The sequence below is a fragment of the Cervus elaphus genome, chromosome 5 (assembly GCF_910594005.1).
Source record: "Cervus elaphus chromosome 5, mCerEla1.1, whole genome shotgun sequence".
NCBI classification, from domain to species: Eukaryota; Metazoa; Chordata; class Mammalia; order Artiodactyla; family Cervidae; genus Cervus; species Cervus elaphus.
In genome coordinates, this window is record NC_057819.1 from 14,470,597 (window position 1) to 14,485,773 (window position 15,177).

At 44.1% G+C, this 15,177-nt stretch overlaps 1 protein-coding gene across 15 annotated transcripts in view; it reads right to left on the minus strand.

Annotated features, from left to right (window-relative positions):
• Positions 1–15,177, minus strand: part of SPRING1 (SREBF pathway regulator in golgi 1) — a 186,546-nt gene that overhangs the window by 163,382 nt on the left and 7,987 nt on the right. For 13 of the 15 annotated variants that reach the window (XM_043901752.1, XM_043901758.1, XM_043901759.1 and 10 more), the window contains exons 2-5: positions 13,480–13,636; positions 10,715–10,866; positions 10,191–10,304; positions 348–399 (exon numbers count right to left, since the gene is read on the minus strand). In XM_043901752.1, coding sequence (XP_043757687.1) covers positions 348–399; positions 10,191–10,304; positions 10,715–10,866; positions 13,480–13,636 — 475 coding nt within the window. Of the gene's footprint in view, positions 1–347; positions 400–7,595; positions 8,089–10,190; positions 10,305–10,714; positions 10,867–13,479; positions 13,637–15,177 lie in introns of those variants that run through there. The other 2 variants (XM_043901765.1, XM_043901761.1) reach the window with 1 other exon arrangement.

The window sequence follows — 15,177 nt, forward strand, 5'->3', positions numbered from 1 at the left end:
AAACATTTTGCTTAAATCAAGGATGATCCAAATCCTAGGCCAAATAGCAAGGTTAAAGCAAACAACCCCTCCTCCATCTCAGCCTCCTTCTCAGCACTCAGCCCACAGTGGCACTTACATCTCAGGGGCTAAAAGTCAAGGTCCTGGAGCAAAAAAAGATGTGGGTTCAACCACTATCCTGGTTTAAACCACTAAGATGATGTTTCCCCAGACAAAGAAATTAATCTCTGAGTTCTTTAGAATGAGGATAAAAAACCTTCAACTTCATAAGCGTGGCTGTTGAGATTAAATAAGAGGCCTTTAATACCAGAAATGATTGGAAGACGGTCGCTGCGATCACAACGTACCTAGGCTGGGCCTGTGTGCGCCTTCCGGGGCTCTGCAACTGGCATCTATAACCTGGAGAAAAATATAACCCGTGTCAGAGCCAGGCTCCTAAAATGAAGATGAGAAAGAATACCTGCCTCAGGAGACACTGCCGTGTGAACGTGATGGTGCAAATGCAGGATGGTATGTTGTAAGCAGTTCCCAGATTTTTTTTGTCGGGGTAGGAACAGTCAAGAGACTATCCCACATTTCACCTCGGCAAATGGGAGAGGAGGAAGAAGGGGACGGCACGGGCCCTGAGTTAAGCCTGAGGTCTTCAATGGCACCAGCAGCAGATTTCCTTTTCTTTGCAAAAGGACATGCCTGAGTCCCTGTGCACAAAGTCGATGGGGCTCTGGGAAAGAGTCCTGGATTGTCTTCACCACCAGATGGTCCTTCGTCTATAGGAACAGCTTCATTGTCTCAGTGAGAGGGAGCCCACGTGGGCACACGTCTCACGGTCTCCTAACAAGGACTACGCTGAGGACAGAAAACCTAAGTAACTGGTGCCCCCAAGTGGCACAGAGAGCAACTGTTGGCATTTGTGCCAACACCTCCTGCTCTCTCCTCTCCCCTTCCTCCCATCTCTCCAGCTTCTCTTTCTCCTTTTTTCCTTGAGAGAGTGCCCATGAGCATCGTTTAACTCGGCAGCCATCCTTAAAGATCTGAAAAGACTGCGATGAAAAGACAGGGCTTTAAGATCATATTGGACTTGACTCCATAGTTCCTCCCTCTGTTAAATCAGGTCAATGAGCTTATTTGTGTCAAATAAATGAGCCTGGCTGACGGCTAAGCGGCTGCAAAACCATTTATCTCAGGCCTCCGAGCTGGCACGCAGCAGACTGCAGGCGGAGCCCTGGAAGGGCACGGGTGTCAGCACTTGCTGCCCAGGCAAAAACTTCCTCAGAGAAACTGAGTCCAGCACATGCGAGGGACGCCAGGCCTCTTGAGGCTCTGGAGGGGAGCACAGAGGATTCCAGCTCCAAATAGCAACCCGCGGAGTATCTGGAACATCTTTAGAAACTGACATCCCTCTTTCCCTCAAAAACCATCACTGTGGGCCACAAACTTGACAAAACTTGGCTGCTTTGAACTCAGATCATCCTTTCCCCAAACCAAGTATCCAGAAAGATGGTCCCCGTGTCCTTCCCAGCCATTTTATAATTTTTTTTATTTAATTGCTGCGCTTAGTGATTCACTGAAATGAATGACATAGTTGGGGAGATCTGGAGCGGGGCTCCCCTCATCTTTTTTCCTTAGCTCTCTCGAGAAAGTGGGGTTCTGCCGTGAAGGTTTCAACCTCCTCACGTTTCCTGCAAGTCAACTCTGGCTGAGGTAGGAGGCCTGCAATTTATTTGTGAGGAACACAAAGACTTGTCTCCCCACTGTGTAGAAATCAGACAAAGAAAAGGGATGTAGAAAGGCAATGCCAAACCTGTGTGCAGTTCTAAAAGGGTTTTCAACCCTACCGTGACTTTATGTTAGAGGCACAGATGATACAATTAAAATGTACACTTTTCCCACTCTGTAAATTAATTAGCTATAATTGAGTTAAGCCAACCCAACAGGAAAGGTTTATTTTAAAATATTACACAGCAAGATTCTACCTTTATCTATGTACTAACACAAAATATACATTATATACAAAAAAAAGGCAAAACTTTACACCAAAACTTTAATTAGTGGTTATCTCTTGCCGGGGGTGGGGGGGGGGCGGTGCTGGGGATCTGATAATTTAGTATCTTTGTAATTTCCTGTATTTTCAGATTTCTGCCTAGTAATCACAAAAGATATGAAAGGGAAACCTTTTACTGAAGCAGTGACTACAGAAGCCCTAAACAGGAATTCCAAGATGCTCTGAGTATCTCAGGTTAAGCATGTCTAAATAATTTAGCACTGTGTTAAGGTACAGCTACAAAGCACATTCTGGGCCTCTCTGCCAAAAGGCAGCTGTTTTTATGATGGAAAACACAGCAGCTGTCTTCACAGGTGCAGAGCAGCAATACATGATAAGTTGGTGCCAGCAGAGAAGAATATGGTGTCTATTTAATATTTGAGGAGAAAGAGGCAGAATATGGTGAGCCCCAGCCGAAATCTTCAAGAGAGAAGGGGAAGCCCGTCTGAAGAAAACAGGCTCCAGATGGCTGGTCTCCACTTACCCTCTGAGAATCAGGGCCAAGGACCAAGTTGCTGGGCTCTGGTCTTGCTTTATATATGGCAGGATCTTTGGCACAAAAATCAGAATTTTGGATCTGCAAGATATCTTAGTAATCACCTGCCTCTGACAAATGACAAAACCAAAGCCAGAAAAGGTTAATTTACTTAAGGCCACTAAATGTCTGTGCTCTCAATAAAATTAGGATGCTACTCACACACTTCTGCTGTTACACACATACTCCTCCTCAGTAATAGTGACATGTGGCCACCATAGACTGAGATCTTGAATTTCACTGATAGCCAATACCACTTTTTCTCATTTAGCAAACATTTCTGACTTTGATAACCCAAATGCAAGCTGACCAGAGCTTGCCTACACTATGCTCCATAAAAATATGTAAGAATTTAAAAAGTCCAAAGACTGGAGGAACTAATGACCCTACCAACAACTAGGAAAGCACCCACTTACAAATAAAATGCATTGCTTGCAGTGATATAGTTTTGCTTTTGGTTCCCTTGAAGTCACTGACCTTGCAGTCCTGGGAAACAATACAGGACCCCTGTTTAAACATTTGACTGACAGTTGGGCCCACTCGCTTTAAGTGGCTAGATGTTTTGTTTCTTTATAATATTAAAGGCTGCACTTCTATTTTTACAAAGTCCACCACTGCAGCTCTAGAGCAGAGGGGAATCAAATTGTACACATGAAGGTATGTGGCGAGGGGCTACCAGGACATGGAGTCAGCTGCACAAACACGATGACCCCCAATGGTCCCCACTCAGGCCTGAGGGGGCGACCTGTTCCTCTTCCCACCTGTGAAAGAAGACCGGACGAAGAACATCACAGCCATGTGACTGAGTGAAAACAGGGATCCCGGTACCCCAAACTGTCTTTACGCTGTGACAACAAACCCTGCATGAAGAGTCCACACAGGCAAGGGGTTTGGAAGGCAATGGACTGATGCCAGAGAGTCAGGGAAAGTGCTGTGCAGGAAAGAACTGTCACAACTCCACATTTCCAAAAGCTTTTCCTTTTCATTATTACTATCCACTTATGTGGTACTTTGTTATAGAAGAAGGACTAGTTTTCTAAATGGGATCTGTAGTGACATTTCCCCTCCCCCCGCCCCCAAACCCTCCTTGCAAAGGGCTGCTGCGGAGAACGGTTAGCAGAGGGGGCTGTGAGTAAACCTGAGGTTATTCTGCCCACAGGAGGGTGTCTGTGCTTGGGCTGTGTCAGCACACAAGGGACGCTGATGCAGAGTAATAAGCCAGTTCCTGGAGGCAGCACTGGGCTGGTAGAGACCAGCAAGGAAGCCGAATGCCCTGTGGGATTTCAAGGTAATTTAATCAGCAGCACTTGGGCACAACAGAAGGCAAGGGCAAGGAAATAATCAAGTCAGCTCTCAGCTCCTGGTAGTTTTTTCTCTTTAACTGAAAGGGAGGAAATGTGACCAAGAGTAGGGCCTCTCCACATCGGCACCACTGACGCTTGGAGCCGGATCATTTTGTGTCACAGGGGCAGTGGGGTGTTCAGCAGTATCCCTGGTCTCCAACCATCACACCTACTGACCACCTGGCAATCTAGACGTTGCCAACTGTCCCCTGGGGGCAAAACTGCCCCTGTTTGCTGCCCTAGATCAAGTGGAAAGGTTAGTTTGTTAACAAACAAGCCACTTGCCTCTGTAAAACGCAGGGCTGAGAAAGACAAGGAAAGGGGTTTAAGGCCTCCTTCGGTGAAAAACGCTCTGTAAGATAAAGACCAATGAGAGAAAAACCGGCCAAGGTCACAAGCAGCAGTTCACTACATCAGAATGATAAGATGACCAATCAAAATATGGGAAGAAATCAGATAAACATCAATTAGAACACTGAGCTCTGTCGGCAAAGAGGTAAACAATACCATGGGGTTCTTGGGTATGCAGAAAGAGACACTCATCTCATACATTAGGTGGGAGCATAAATTGGTGAAAATCATTCTCAGATAAACATACAATTGTGCACATGAAAGCAGATCATCAGTGCATTGCCTGCAGTAGCCAAAAAAGAAAAAAGTAACACGCTAAATGCCCTCAGCAGGGGATTAATAACATTACTGTATATCCATGAAACTGACACCATGTGATCACTAAAGATTATTAGATAGGCCTGTATGTCACACAGAAGAATGTTCATCAGAGGACTGCTTTCAAGAAGAAACAGGATTCTCGTATCTGCCTAGAAAGTCATGAGGGAAGAGGAAAAAAACAGGGGCTGATCTCTAGATTGCATGATTTTAGGTAATTATTACTTTCATCTTGACATATTTCTAAATTACCTCCATTTGAACAATTATCTTTAGCATGAGTTCTTCTAAAAATAGTAATGAAAACAATACCCAGAACTCTGTAGTTCCCTTCCTTCCACCCGAGGGGCCCACCATTCCCAACCTTGCTGACCACCTACTGCGGGGCCCCTGCTGGGTTGCAGAGGTGACTCTGTGCCCAGGACTGAGCCCTCCCTCACTCTGACACCTCACAACAGCCCCGCGAGGAGCCATCGGGTGTGGTCCTGTATCACAGAGCAGGGCCTGGGTCCCAAAGAGGAAAGAGGACTACCCAAGGCCGCGCCTTAGTAACAAGCAGGAGTTACTGACTGCAAGGCCACAATCTCTCCAGTCAGTGAAGAGGAGATTAAAGCAGCAACATCTCTGCGCGTTTACAATTTACCTGCAAATCCCAACGATGGGACCAGCTTGCTCGGAATCTTGCACACAGCTCCCACAGCACCTGTGCAGCCTCACCAACCGAGGCGCTCCCTGGACAGCCTCCGAGTCAGCTCCGGGATAAGGCTGAAAGCTGCAAACCCTGTTCGAAAATCCTATCCCCCGCTTTTACAAGAGCTGCAGAGTTGGCCCTTCAATACCAGCTCCAACACTGCCAGGTCCAGGGCCACCCTGAGTCCCAGGCTGCATCGAGGCAGGTGGCCCTTTCTGCACAGCACCCTTTTCACGAACGTTTCTTTCCCTATCAGGACATATCTTTACAGCTCCACCAACAAGCATGGCAGGTAGGATTCAGAATTGGGGGAAGTGCTTTAAATTAGCCAATTACCTTTCACCCCAAATGTTTCCAATTTAATATATTTTCTTCTAAAGGAATTCTCGTTTCATCTTTGATCTTTTCCTAAAATCCAATGTGTATCACGCACTTTGCTGACCTCTGGGCATACAAAACTAAGACAAGATTCCTAATTATGGAAATTTTCAATCAAAGGAACCAGAAACAAACCAGAGAGGGGAGTAGAGAGGGGTCCAGGCTGGAAGCCTGGGGAGGCCCATGATGTTCCAGGTCCTTGGGAGGCTTCGCTACAGTCTGCAGTACCGTGAGTTTCCGAAAACAGTTAACACACCTCTTCACTGACTACAGTATAGAGAAACATATTCCAGGACTGAATGAAAACGACCTTTGATTATCGACCCAATTTGGCTACTTAGGCCACCTCTTCTCTCTTCCAGCCTGGACAATCCAAATCTATATGCTCTCAGGGGAGTGTTTACAGATGAGTCAACACTGGAGCGGGCGAGGGGCACTGGGAAGGACGGTGGACCCCCGAGCAGCAGATGAAGGTCGTGCTCTGGTTCTGTCGTGAGGACCCAGGGAAATCACTTCATTCTATCACCTCATCTACAAGGTGGGAACAAGCGAGCTTAATTTTCTACTTAAGTTACAAAGACTGTGAAAGCAGTGAAAATGCAAAGCAATGCACACCAATGTTCAAATATAGAGTAAATAGGCATGGCTGATCTTTGATATAAACTGTTTTCACAGTAAATCTACTGTGAGTTATTGTTCAAGGGTTCAAATAAGCTCAAAGGAGAGGCTGATCAGTGACAACCACCAGGAGACAGGCTGAGTTACCAAAAGCAGTGAGATGATGAAACAGGCAGACGTACTCACGCTTTCACAGAACACACACAGAAGCCAAAGAGCCCAATGCACACTAAATAAATTTCTTGGGATCTAACATTTAAAAACAATTGCCAGATAGTTTACCTCTAAGAAAGTGGACTTAGGGGGACAACTAGCTTGGGAAGATAAGGGTGAGAAATAATGCGAAAGAGTTAAGGGAAATTCCAACATGCAGACTTCAGAGATACAGAGGAAGGCAAAGCTCCACTGAAATAAAAATGCTGAAAGCGGGCTGTAAAACCTGTGCTCTGCTCCAAGGGCAGCAGTTGAACAACCGACAAAGAACGAGGGAGACCTTGACGGATCCAGAGGTTAGTGAAGGGCTCTGTAAAAGAACTGTGGGTGATAGCATGACTTCAGAGAGCAAAGAGTTGTGTTATGCGACAGGCACGACGTCTTGATCTAAGCCCCAAGTGCTGCTGGCATTGACCAGAGGGTTATTATTGTAACAGAAGCACAGGAGGCCCTGAGCAAGCAGACCAGCGCCTGTGAGTCCTGCATCCACTGGCGGCAGATGTCTCCTATAGCACCGTGACCGAAACTTGAGTTTTGTTGTTCTTCTCCGTAAATCAGAGAGAAACCAAATGTCTGTACCTGTTACACCTCCCGAAGCTGAAAGTAATGAAGGACGGCCACTTACAGTCAGTTGTGAGATGTATCTTCACTTGGGAATCACCTTAACACAGGGTTCCCATGTCAGGAGAGGAGGAGGCCTCCCCGCAGGTGACTTTCTTGAGACTCCTGATGTTCCAGGGCTGAGAAGACCAGTCATTTCAACTAGGGTGTAGGAAACAATTACAAAACCCTCCAGGACCACAGGGTAGAATTTCTGGTTACAACGATGCATGTACATCAGTAAACAAGCACATCCAAACAGACTAGGAAAAAACGTGAGAGCACACAGTGCCAGATGCCAGAAAGCTGGCACAGGATGAGAAGGGAATAGCATCTGAGCTTCTAGACAATTTTAGACGTCAGGGCGCACTCCTGAAGATGCTGTCAAAACAAAATCAAAAATAAACCACCTTGAGAGAACATGCACGTTTTAAGAGGCCAAAGTTTTAGTAGGTGAAGGGACGATTTCACTCATGAAACTCAAGAACACAAGAAAACAACAAGAACAACAATCTCCTTGAATATATTCAACTATCAAGGCAAAACATTTTCCTACAGGAAACAGAATTTTCCCACCACTCCAAAGAAGTCCAATAAATAACTTTACAGTGAAGGGCCCGGGGAGAACACACAAGGGGGCCCACAGGTTCCCAAGCAGCCGCAGGGCCGAGGCGCCCAGACCGCTGACGCCTCCACCAGGTCACCCGCCGTTACTGTCTTTCTCGAATGCGACCCGCTGGCGTTTCCAACTGCTTTACGGAGCAAGTCCATCTGGTCAGCCCGGGGGCAAGTGAGGCCACAGAGCACAACACAAGAAGTGGTCATGATCAAGTCTTCTCTCGAAGACCAGAGAAAAGCTTCAGGCTGCAAGTTCTTCAGCAGCACATCCTCCCAGAGGGCCGAGTCTCCCGCAGCGTCACGCGGGGAAGAGCTCGGGAGGGCTCTCTCCGTAGCAGTACTTTGCTATGGGATCCCTATAGGTGTTCTCGTGCTGCACGCTCTGTTGGCAAAACGGAAGAGAAGAGCGCTGTGAGAGAGAGCGGGATGGCGGCCGGCACACGCTCCCTGCAGGAGCCCAGGTGAGCCCAGCTCCAAAACGTCACCAGGGCACCCTCTGCAAGCAAGGCGGATGCTCAGCACGGAACGCCAACGAAGGGCATGAGAAAGGACAGAGCGTCACAGGACCATTTCTTTTACACACACTAGTAAGTTTTTTAAAACCCAGCTGTGACTGGGACAACTTGAGACAATAAACTTTCCTCAGATTATTTTAAGTCAGATTAAGATCCAACAGGTGTTTTGCACTTGACCCTGTGCTTCAAAGTAATTCCGTCCCCGGCACTGCACCCTGCAGAGATGAAGGAGATGCACTTCCAACTGCTTCCATCAAGGTTTGTGTACCTAAGGGCTGGCACATGAGCAAAACACCACGGTACCACACAAATGACCACACAAATGCTTGACCACATCTGGCCAAGCAAATGGGGAGTCACACTGCTGTGACTACAGATAATCAGCCTCGATGACTAGTTTTTCAGCAATTTGTCTTCATACAAGCAACTTGAATTTCTGGCTAGTTGAGAATTCATTAATTAGTCTAAGACCAAGCCTAAACATCTAAATTGTAAGTATTCCAATTTATAGTCATGCAGCCAAATCTGTTTCTTGGGACACTGTTATAAAGGAAAACTGGCAACTGGGAATTTTCTCTTTACAATGAAAAAGCAAAGCCGGAAAGTTCAGTATCTTCACTCAAGTTTGGAATTAACTCCTGGGTTTTATCAGTTAAGGAAAGAAAACACCTGGCCTTTTTTCTACTTTCCATTTCTCTGAATGAGAGTATGAATCAAAGTCATGGGTTCAAACTTCCTCCACATTTTCTTTAAAGTCTAGTCAAATGGAAAGCTCTTTCAGCAAAACAAGGCCATTAGGAATTTCTTCATGTTTCAAATACTCATTATAATCCCTGAAACATTTACCCAACAATGCTAGATGCCGTAAGAGCAAACCAGAGACATACAGAGTAGCATAAAACCCAGAGGAGGACTACAGAAATCTGGCAGAGGGTTTAAGAGTTCCAGAGAATGGCAAATGAGTCATGTATCTCAGATAGAGCCAGGTCAATCTTGGAGGCACCATGAAGGAAAGCCAAAGGAAGTGTGCTTGTATAACGAAAATCTGGTGATTTTACAGAGAGAGCTCCAACCACCACCAGATCACAAAGGCTGAGAGCAGAGGACGGGGAGTCAACAGGCAAAAAGGTTCAGACACTCTCAGCAGCTGGTGCCATGTTGAATGCCCACAGAGCAAAGCATTTAATGACAACATGCTAGAAAATACTGAAAGCTTAACAACCTACAGATTTATCTGTGTATTTTTCAACACCCCCCTGCCCCATGCCCTTGAATCCTAAAATAAACCACATTTTTGTCCCAGAGTAACTTAGTACCCACTCTAAATGAGTGGTGGCTGGAAAGCCTTAGTCAAATTTCAGTCAAAGACAGAGGAGAGAGCCTCTCTCAGGAATTTGACTAGTAGGACTTAAAATGCAAACAAGCTAATCAGACAAGGAAGATGCAAGTTAGTCAGACCTTGATTTGAATAAATATAAATATTTTACATCCCTAAATCATATAAATCTCATGTTGACATTCTAAATACAGTCAGCCCTCTGTATCCATAGGGTCTGCATACATGGGTTCAATCAATCGCAGATCAAAAGTATTTCAAAAAAACTCCACAAAGTTCCAAAAAGCAAAACATGGCCTTTATACTGTATTAGTTATTATAAGTAATCTAGAAACACTTTATTTTTTTTGTTTGTTTCTTTCCTAGAAACGCTTTAAAGCATACGGGAGGATGGAGGGAGGTAATATGCAAACATTATGCCATTTTATATGAGCATTTAGGAATTTGGGGTCCTGGAACCAAATATCCTCAGATACCAAGGGATGACTATACAACCAATCCCCCAAAGTTCCATTTAAATCTCTTCACCATTATCACCCCACCAAAGGGCCCCCAGAGTGGATTTTCAAGTTTTCTTCCAGACTTTGATTCCTACCGGCCCACCCCGCCACCAGAGGCATCATGGCTTCTGACCTGGGATGAGGTCCTGCATTTAGCCAAACACAATTCAAAGTGATCTTCGACTGCCATGAAGAGGTTCTGGAATGCCACAGCTGCCCGGTTGAGGAAGCGCTCCAGGAGGAGTTGCTATGGAAACAAAAGTTAGTACCTATAATAAATTCCAAACTCAAAAAATAAATAATAAATTCCAAACTCAGCAGCACAAGGTAACCTTGGAAACTTCTCCTAAACTAAGAGACTGCTGATGCAGGGAGGGGAGGGAGAGAAAGAGGGGCTTACATGAGCAGGAGGCTGATGTCCTATTCTTTAGACTTCTGACTGGGACTACAACAGCCCACCCTACCAAAGCACAGCTGGAGGAAAGAGACCTACCTCCTTCCCTTGCAGACAAAGGCTACCTCACAGCAGCCATTTCTGACACCCAGACAGGGTTCTCTTCTATTTTCAAAGAATCCCACACAAAGATTCTAATGCTCAATGTGAAATGCAAGCAGAAAAATTAAAGGAGGTGCAGCCCAAGGAGCAACTCCCCACACCTTGCTGGGCTGGAGGCAGCAGGAGACACAGTACTCGTAGGCGCTACAGCAGCCATTGGGCAGGCAGCCGTCACAGCAGTGCTGCTTCGTGCCAGGGGCGTTGACGTTGCAGCAGCCATTCACCAGCAGGTCTCTCCTCTCACAGACGTAACCTGCAAGTCAGAGACGAGCCTGAGTAAACCTGGCAGTCCCCTGCCTGTCCACCGGGGGCGATCACGAGGCAGCAGTGAAAGGCCTGCTCCCCAAGAACACAGACCCAGGCAGGAGTCTGGAGTCAGGAGCATCCTAAAGACCACCGAGTTTGGAGTCAGACAGTGTCTAATCAGAGCTTGCTACCTGCATGCAACAGTTTATAGGAAACACAGACTCCTATTTTATAAGTAGGCTACACACATCCTAATCTACCTAAATGACCTTTTAGTCTGCAGTCACATATTTAATCATCACATGGCCTTTGTTTCTCTGTTCTAACCTATGCAAACCAATTTTTCATCTATCCCTAGAGAAATTTTTTTTCCAACTAAATTTGTTTGAAATTTTTTTTGAAACAAAAATCTGAAGAGAGGAAAAAAACAAGGCGTTCATTCCTGAAAATCAGATCCTCCTAGATAAAAAACAAAACAAAAAAAACTTCACACACTTTTTATAAATACCTTTCATATACTTGCCATTTCACATCTAACCTTTAGAAAATTATTTAGGCTGTTTTTAAGTATACAGAACAGGGATTCAATCAGCCCTCAGCATTAGGGAATGCCAGTACTCTAAGACTCAAGGAAGAAAAATCCTAATTTCCTCCACTCATCATCTAAATATACCCCCTCCAACTTAGTTCATGTATTCATATTCAACTTTAAGAAAAGAAATCTCCTCACAAAAGCTAGCTTATTTTTCATAGCTGCTAAAGAGACAATTCTCTACATCCTTCTGGGAGTGGGACAGAAAAATGTAAGAGTAAGTCCATGAGGACACCACCTGACCCATGGGCAAACTCCCAGGTGCAGGCCCAGGCCCACAGGTGCAGAGCAGCTGTTCCTCATATCCTTCCATTCCAAATGCCCCAGCTTCACAATCCTCAGAGAATGAGACCTTGTGAAGCAAGAGGTTGTTTTCAGAAACCATTCTGGAAAACAAAGTCTGTGCAAAAGCAGAAGGCACTAGTAAAATAACAATGGAAGAGGCGAGAAGGGCCCTCACTTCATACTAGGGAAACTGAGGCCTGTGAGAAGCAGATTCCACTTATCCGGGTGCTGGTGCTTCTTGTCGCTGCTGTGGTAGTTTTAACTATGCAGTTTTGTCTTCGAAAATAAGAGAGGATGATCCTAATGCCACAATAAATGTTTCTGGGATTCTTCCTAACTATTCTTACTCATCATCTTCAGAGGAATTACAAATTAAAAATCCAAATAAGTCAGCATGTTCCTTAAAATTCTGCCCCAAATGATAAATACAGAGCATCTTATCATGTAATCTGTCAGAAAGATGTAAAATATTACCCTCGTTGAAATGATCTTTCTGCCTTTTCTCTTTTCCATGTTGTAAGTGTTGGCATCTCGGGTCTTCTATTTTTCCCCAGTACAATCTGTCAATATTGAGCTTTGAAACCAGATCTTTCTAATTTCTGGTGAAAGAAAGCCCATCAAGATTTTTCCTTTTGCACCTAGAGAAATGCACTCTTGCAAACATTATTTCCAACAACGAGTCCTGTGAGATCACAATCTCAGAGTGTGCTGCTCCTGACTGAGAAACCAACTTATAACCTTTGCAAAGTTTCTAACTCTATTGGTTGTCTTACTGAATAAGGTATAACTGGCAACACTCGTGTTGGTGGCATCTGCTCACTAAAACGCAAAAATTTCCTGCAAGTTTTCTTTATTACACTGTTTATCTCCTCTCGTGTATTCATGGAGGTAATATAAAACATATCGTTCTTAGATTTTTATTGATTAGTTCTTGGCACTTTTTATTTAAGAAATCTGAGTCTTTGTCTCATTTGAATTAATCAGAGGGAAATCATTCTTTTGCCAGCTATGACCAAAGGAAAAGACAAACTGTCATTTATAACCTTATATTAAATAATAAAGTCAAGGCATAAGATTTCAAGCTTTCTCACCGGGTATCATACAAACTATAAGAAAAAAGCACTGAATTCCAACTTCAGTCCTGGTCCTAGTCCTAGGTCTACCCCTGCCTGACTAGCTGGGTCATACTGTAGAAGTAACTTCCCTTAACTGAACTTTACTCCATTAAAACAAAACAAATGTTATTTGCAACTTAATCTGCTTTTTCAATGTCATCTTAAAAACAGAGCTCAGCACTGCTTAGTTTTCCTGATTCTTTCCTTTAATCCCAAATAACCTCCTATGCTCTGACACCTTTGAGATCTTTTAGGAAAAAATTTTTTTTCCTTAGTAATTTTACTGAGGTTGCAAACTTTAAACACACACACACACACATGCACTGTAGTCTCATTTTAAAGACAGTACCTGTCTTCATTTTGTTGAGCTTCATCATGTGTCAATGAAGACTAATTCAGGGTTACTGTTTTCAATTTCAGTTATTGTTAGGTTCATAATTCATTTGTTCTGAGACCCTCTAAGAGCAAAATTTACTCTTGCCAAACAAACCAGATTATTTGCGAACCACCAGCTGAAAAAGGAAAAAAAACCCCACAAAACAACTGAGGAATTCTGACCACTGTTTGGATAGTCGACATTAAGGAAAAGCGGCACCAGTCTGCAGGAGAGGAAGGGAGCCAGCCTTACCCAGTTCGTCTGTGATGAGGTGTTTCCCCTGAATGGAGTTCCGGCACTGGTTGCTAGGCCGACTACTATTGCCCAAATTAAACTGTACTTTCCACGGGATGGGTTGATCGTGGTCTTGGACCTGGAGGAGATTCCGATCTCTCACTGCCCTCTCCTCCTACAAAGAGACCATAAATGAGAAGGTTCAGCTATCGTTTCTTGCATGTTCACCAATTTTTCATATAAACTACAGTAACAGGACAGAAACAATATAAAAAAGCTTGCACAACAGAAAACCTCACTTGGTGTAAGAAAAGTCTGGGCCAAAGTCATTTTAAAAAAAATGAAAAAAAAAAAAATGCAAAATAAACCCTTAGGAAGAAGTAATAAATTAGAGCTATGCTTCAAAACTTACATAAATGCCCCTGGATTAAGTACACATTATAAATGTGTACAAAAGCATTAGTTTCTTCAAAAAATTTGAAGGGAAAGAGTTTTGAACTTTCTGATGGCAAATCATTTAGGACATTTTTTTATGTCAAAGTAAACATTTACATTGTGGAGTAGAATGTAAAATCTGAATACATTTTTAAAATAAAAGAGGAAACGTCAAAGAAACTTTCCAACTTTTCATTTCAGACAATACTGGAACACATCACAGGTAACAAGGTTACTTTAATTTGCAGTGAGGAGTACAGTGGTAAACTAATGGGAACACTGAATTAAGAGCTTGATTTTAGGTGCAAGAAGCATGGAAACTTGCAAATTTTTTCTATGAAAAAATACTGAGTGTATGACCCTTGGGGCTTCCCAGGTGGCACCAGTGGTAAACAACCTGCCTGCCAATGCAGCAGACATAAGATTTGATCCCTGGGTCAGGAAGATCCCCTGGAGGAGTGCACGGCAACCCGCTCCAGTATTCTTGCCTGGAGAATCCCATGAACAGAGGAACCTGGTGGGCTACAGTCCATTGGGTTGTAAAGACTAAACATGACTGAAGCAACTTAGCAAGCAAACAATGTGACCCTTAGAATGTATCTTTCTTTACAAAGGACACCCACGTCAGACAGCCTTTACCTAGACATGCAAAGTGAGGAGCTTCTCTAGAGGCAAGAGTTTAGACCTTTTCTCCTAGCCCCCGCGTCGCAGTTAGACTTTCCAAACTGTCTTATTATACTCTTAAGACAGACTAAGTAAGGTGCCCGAGTGCCAAAACACAGACCATGCCATCTTGATTCAGGAGACAGCCATCTTCTGAATTACTCAACCCATCTATTATATGGGTCCCTGGTGGCTGAGTGGTGAAGAATCTGCCTGCAACACAGGGTTCAATCCCTGAGTTCAATCCCTGAAGATTCCCTGGAGAAGGGAACGGCAACCCACTCCAGTATTCTTGCCAGGGAAGTCCCATGGACAGAGGATAATTTAACCATTCTACCATTTTAATAGAGCTCTGTGGCTTTTGCCATTAAGAATGACCTGTCATGTGTCATTGAGCAAAAGGGACTAACCTTGAAAGTTGATGATAGAGGTTATACTTTAAGACAACTGAAAAGAGTTATTTTCTGGGAAGAGTTATTTAATATTTGCAACATGCACATCCACATATACTTTGGCACAGCAAACACATTTTTGAAACCTAGCCTCTAGAAAGTACCAATGTGTAAGGGTGTACTAGGATGTCCACTATAGGACTGTTTATGTGATAGAAAAAAAAAA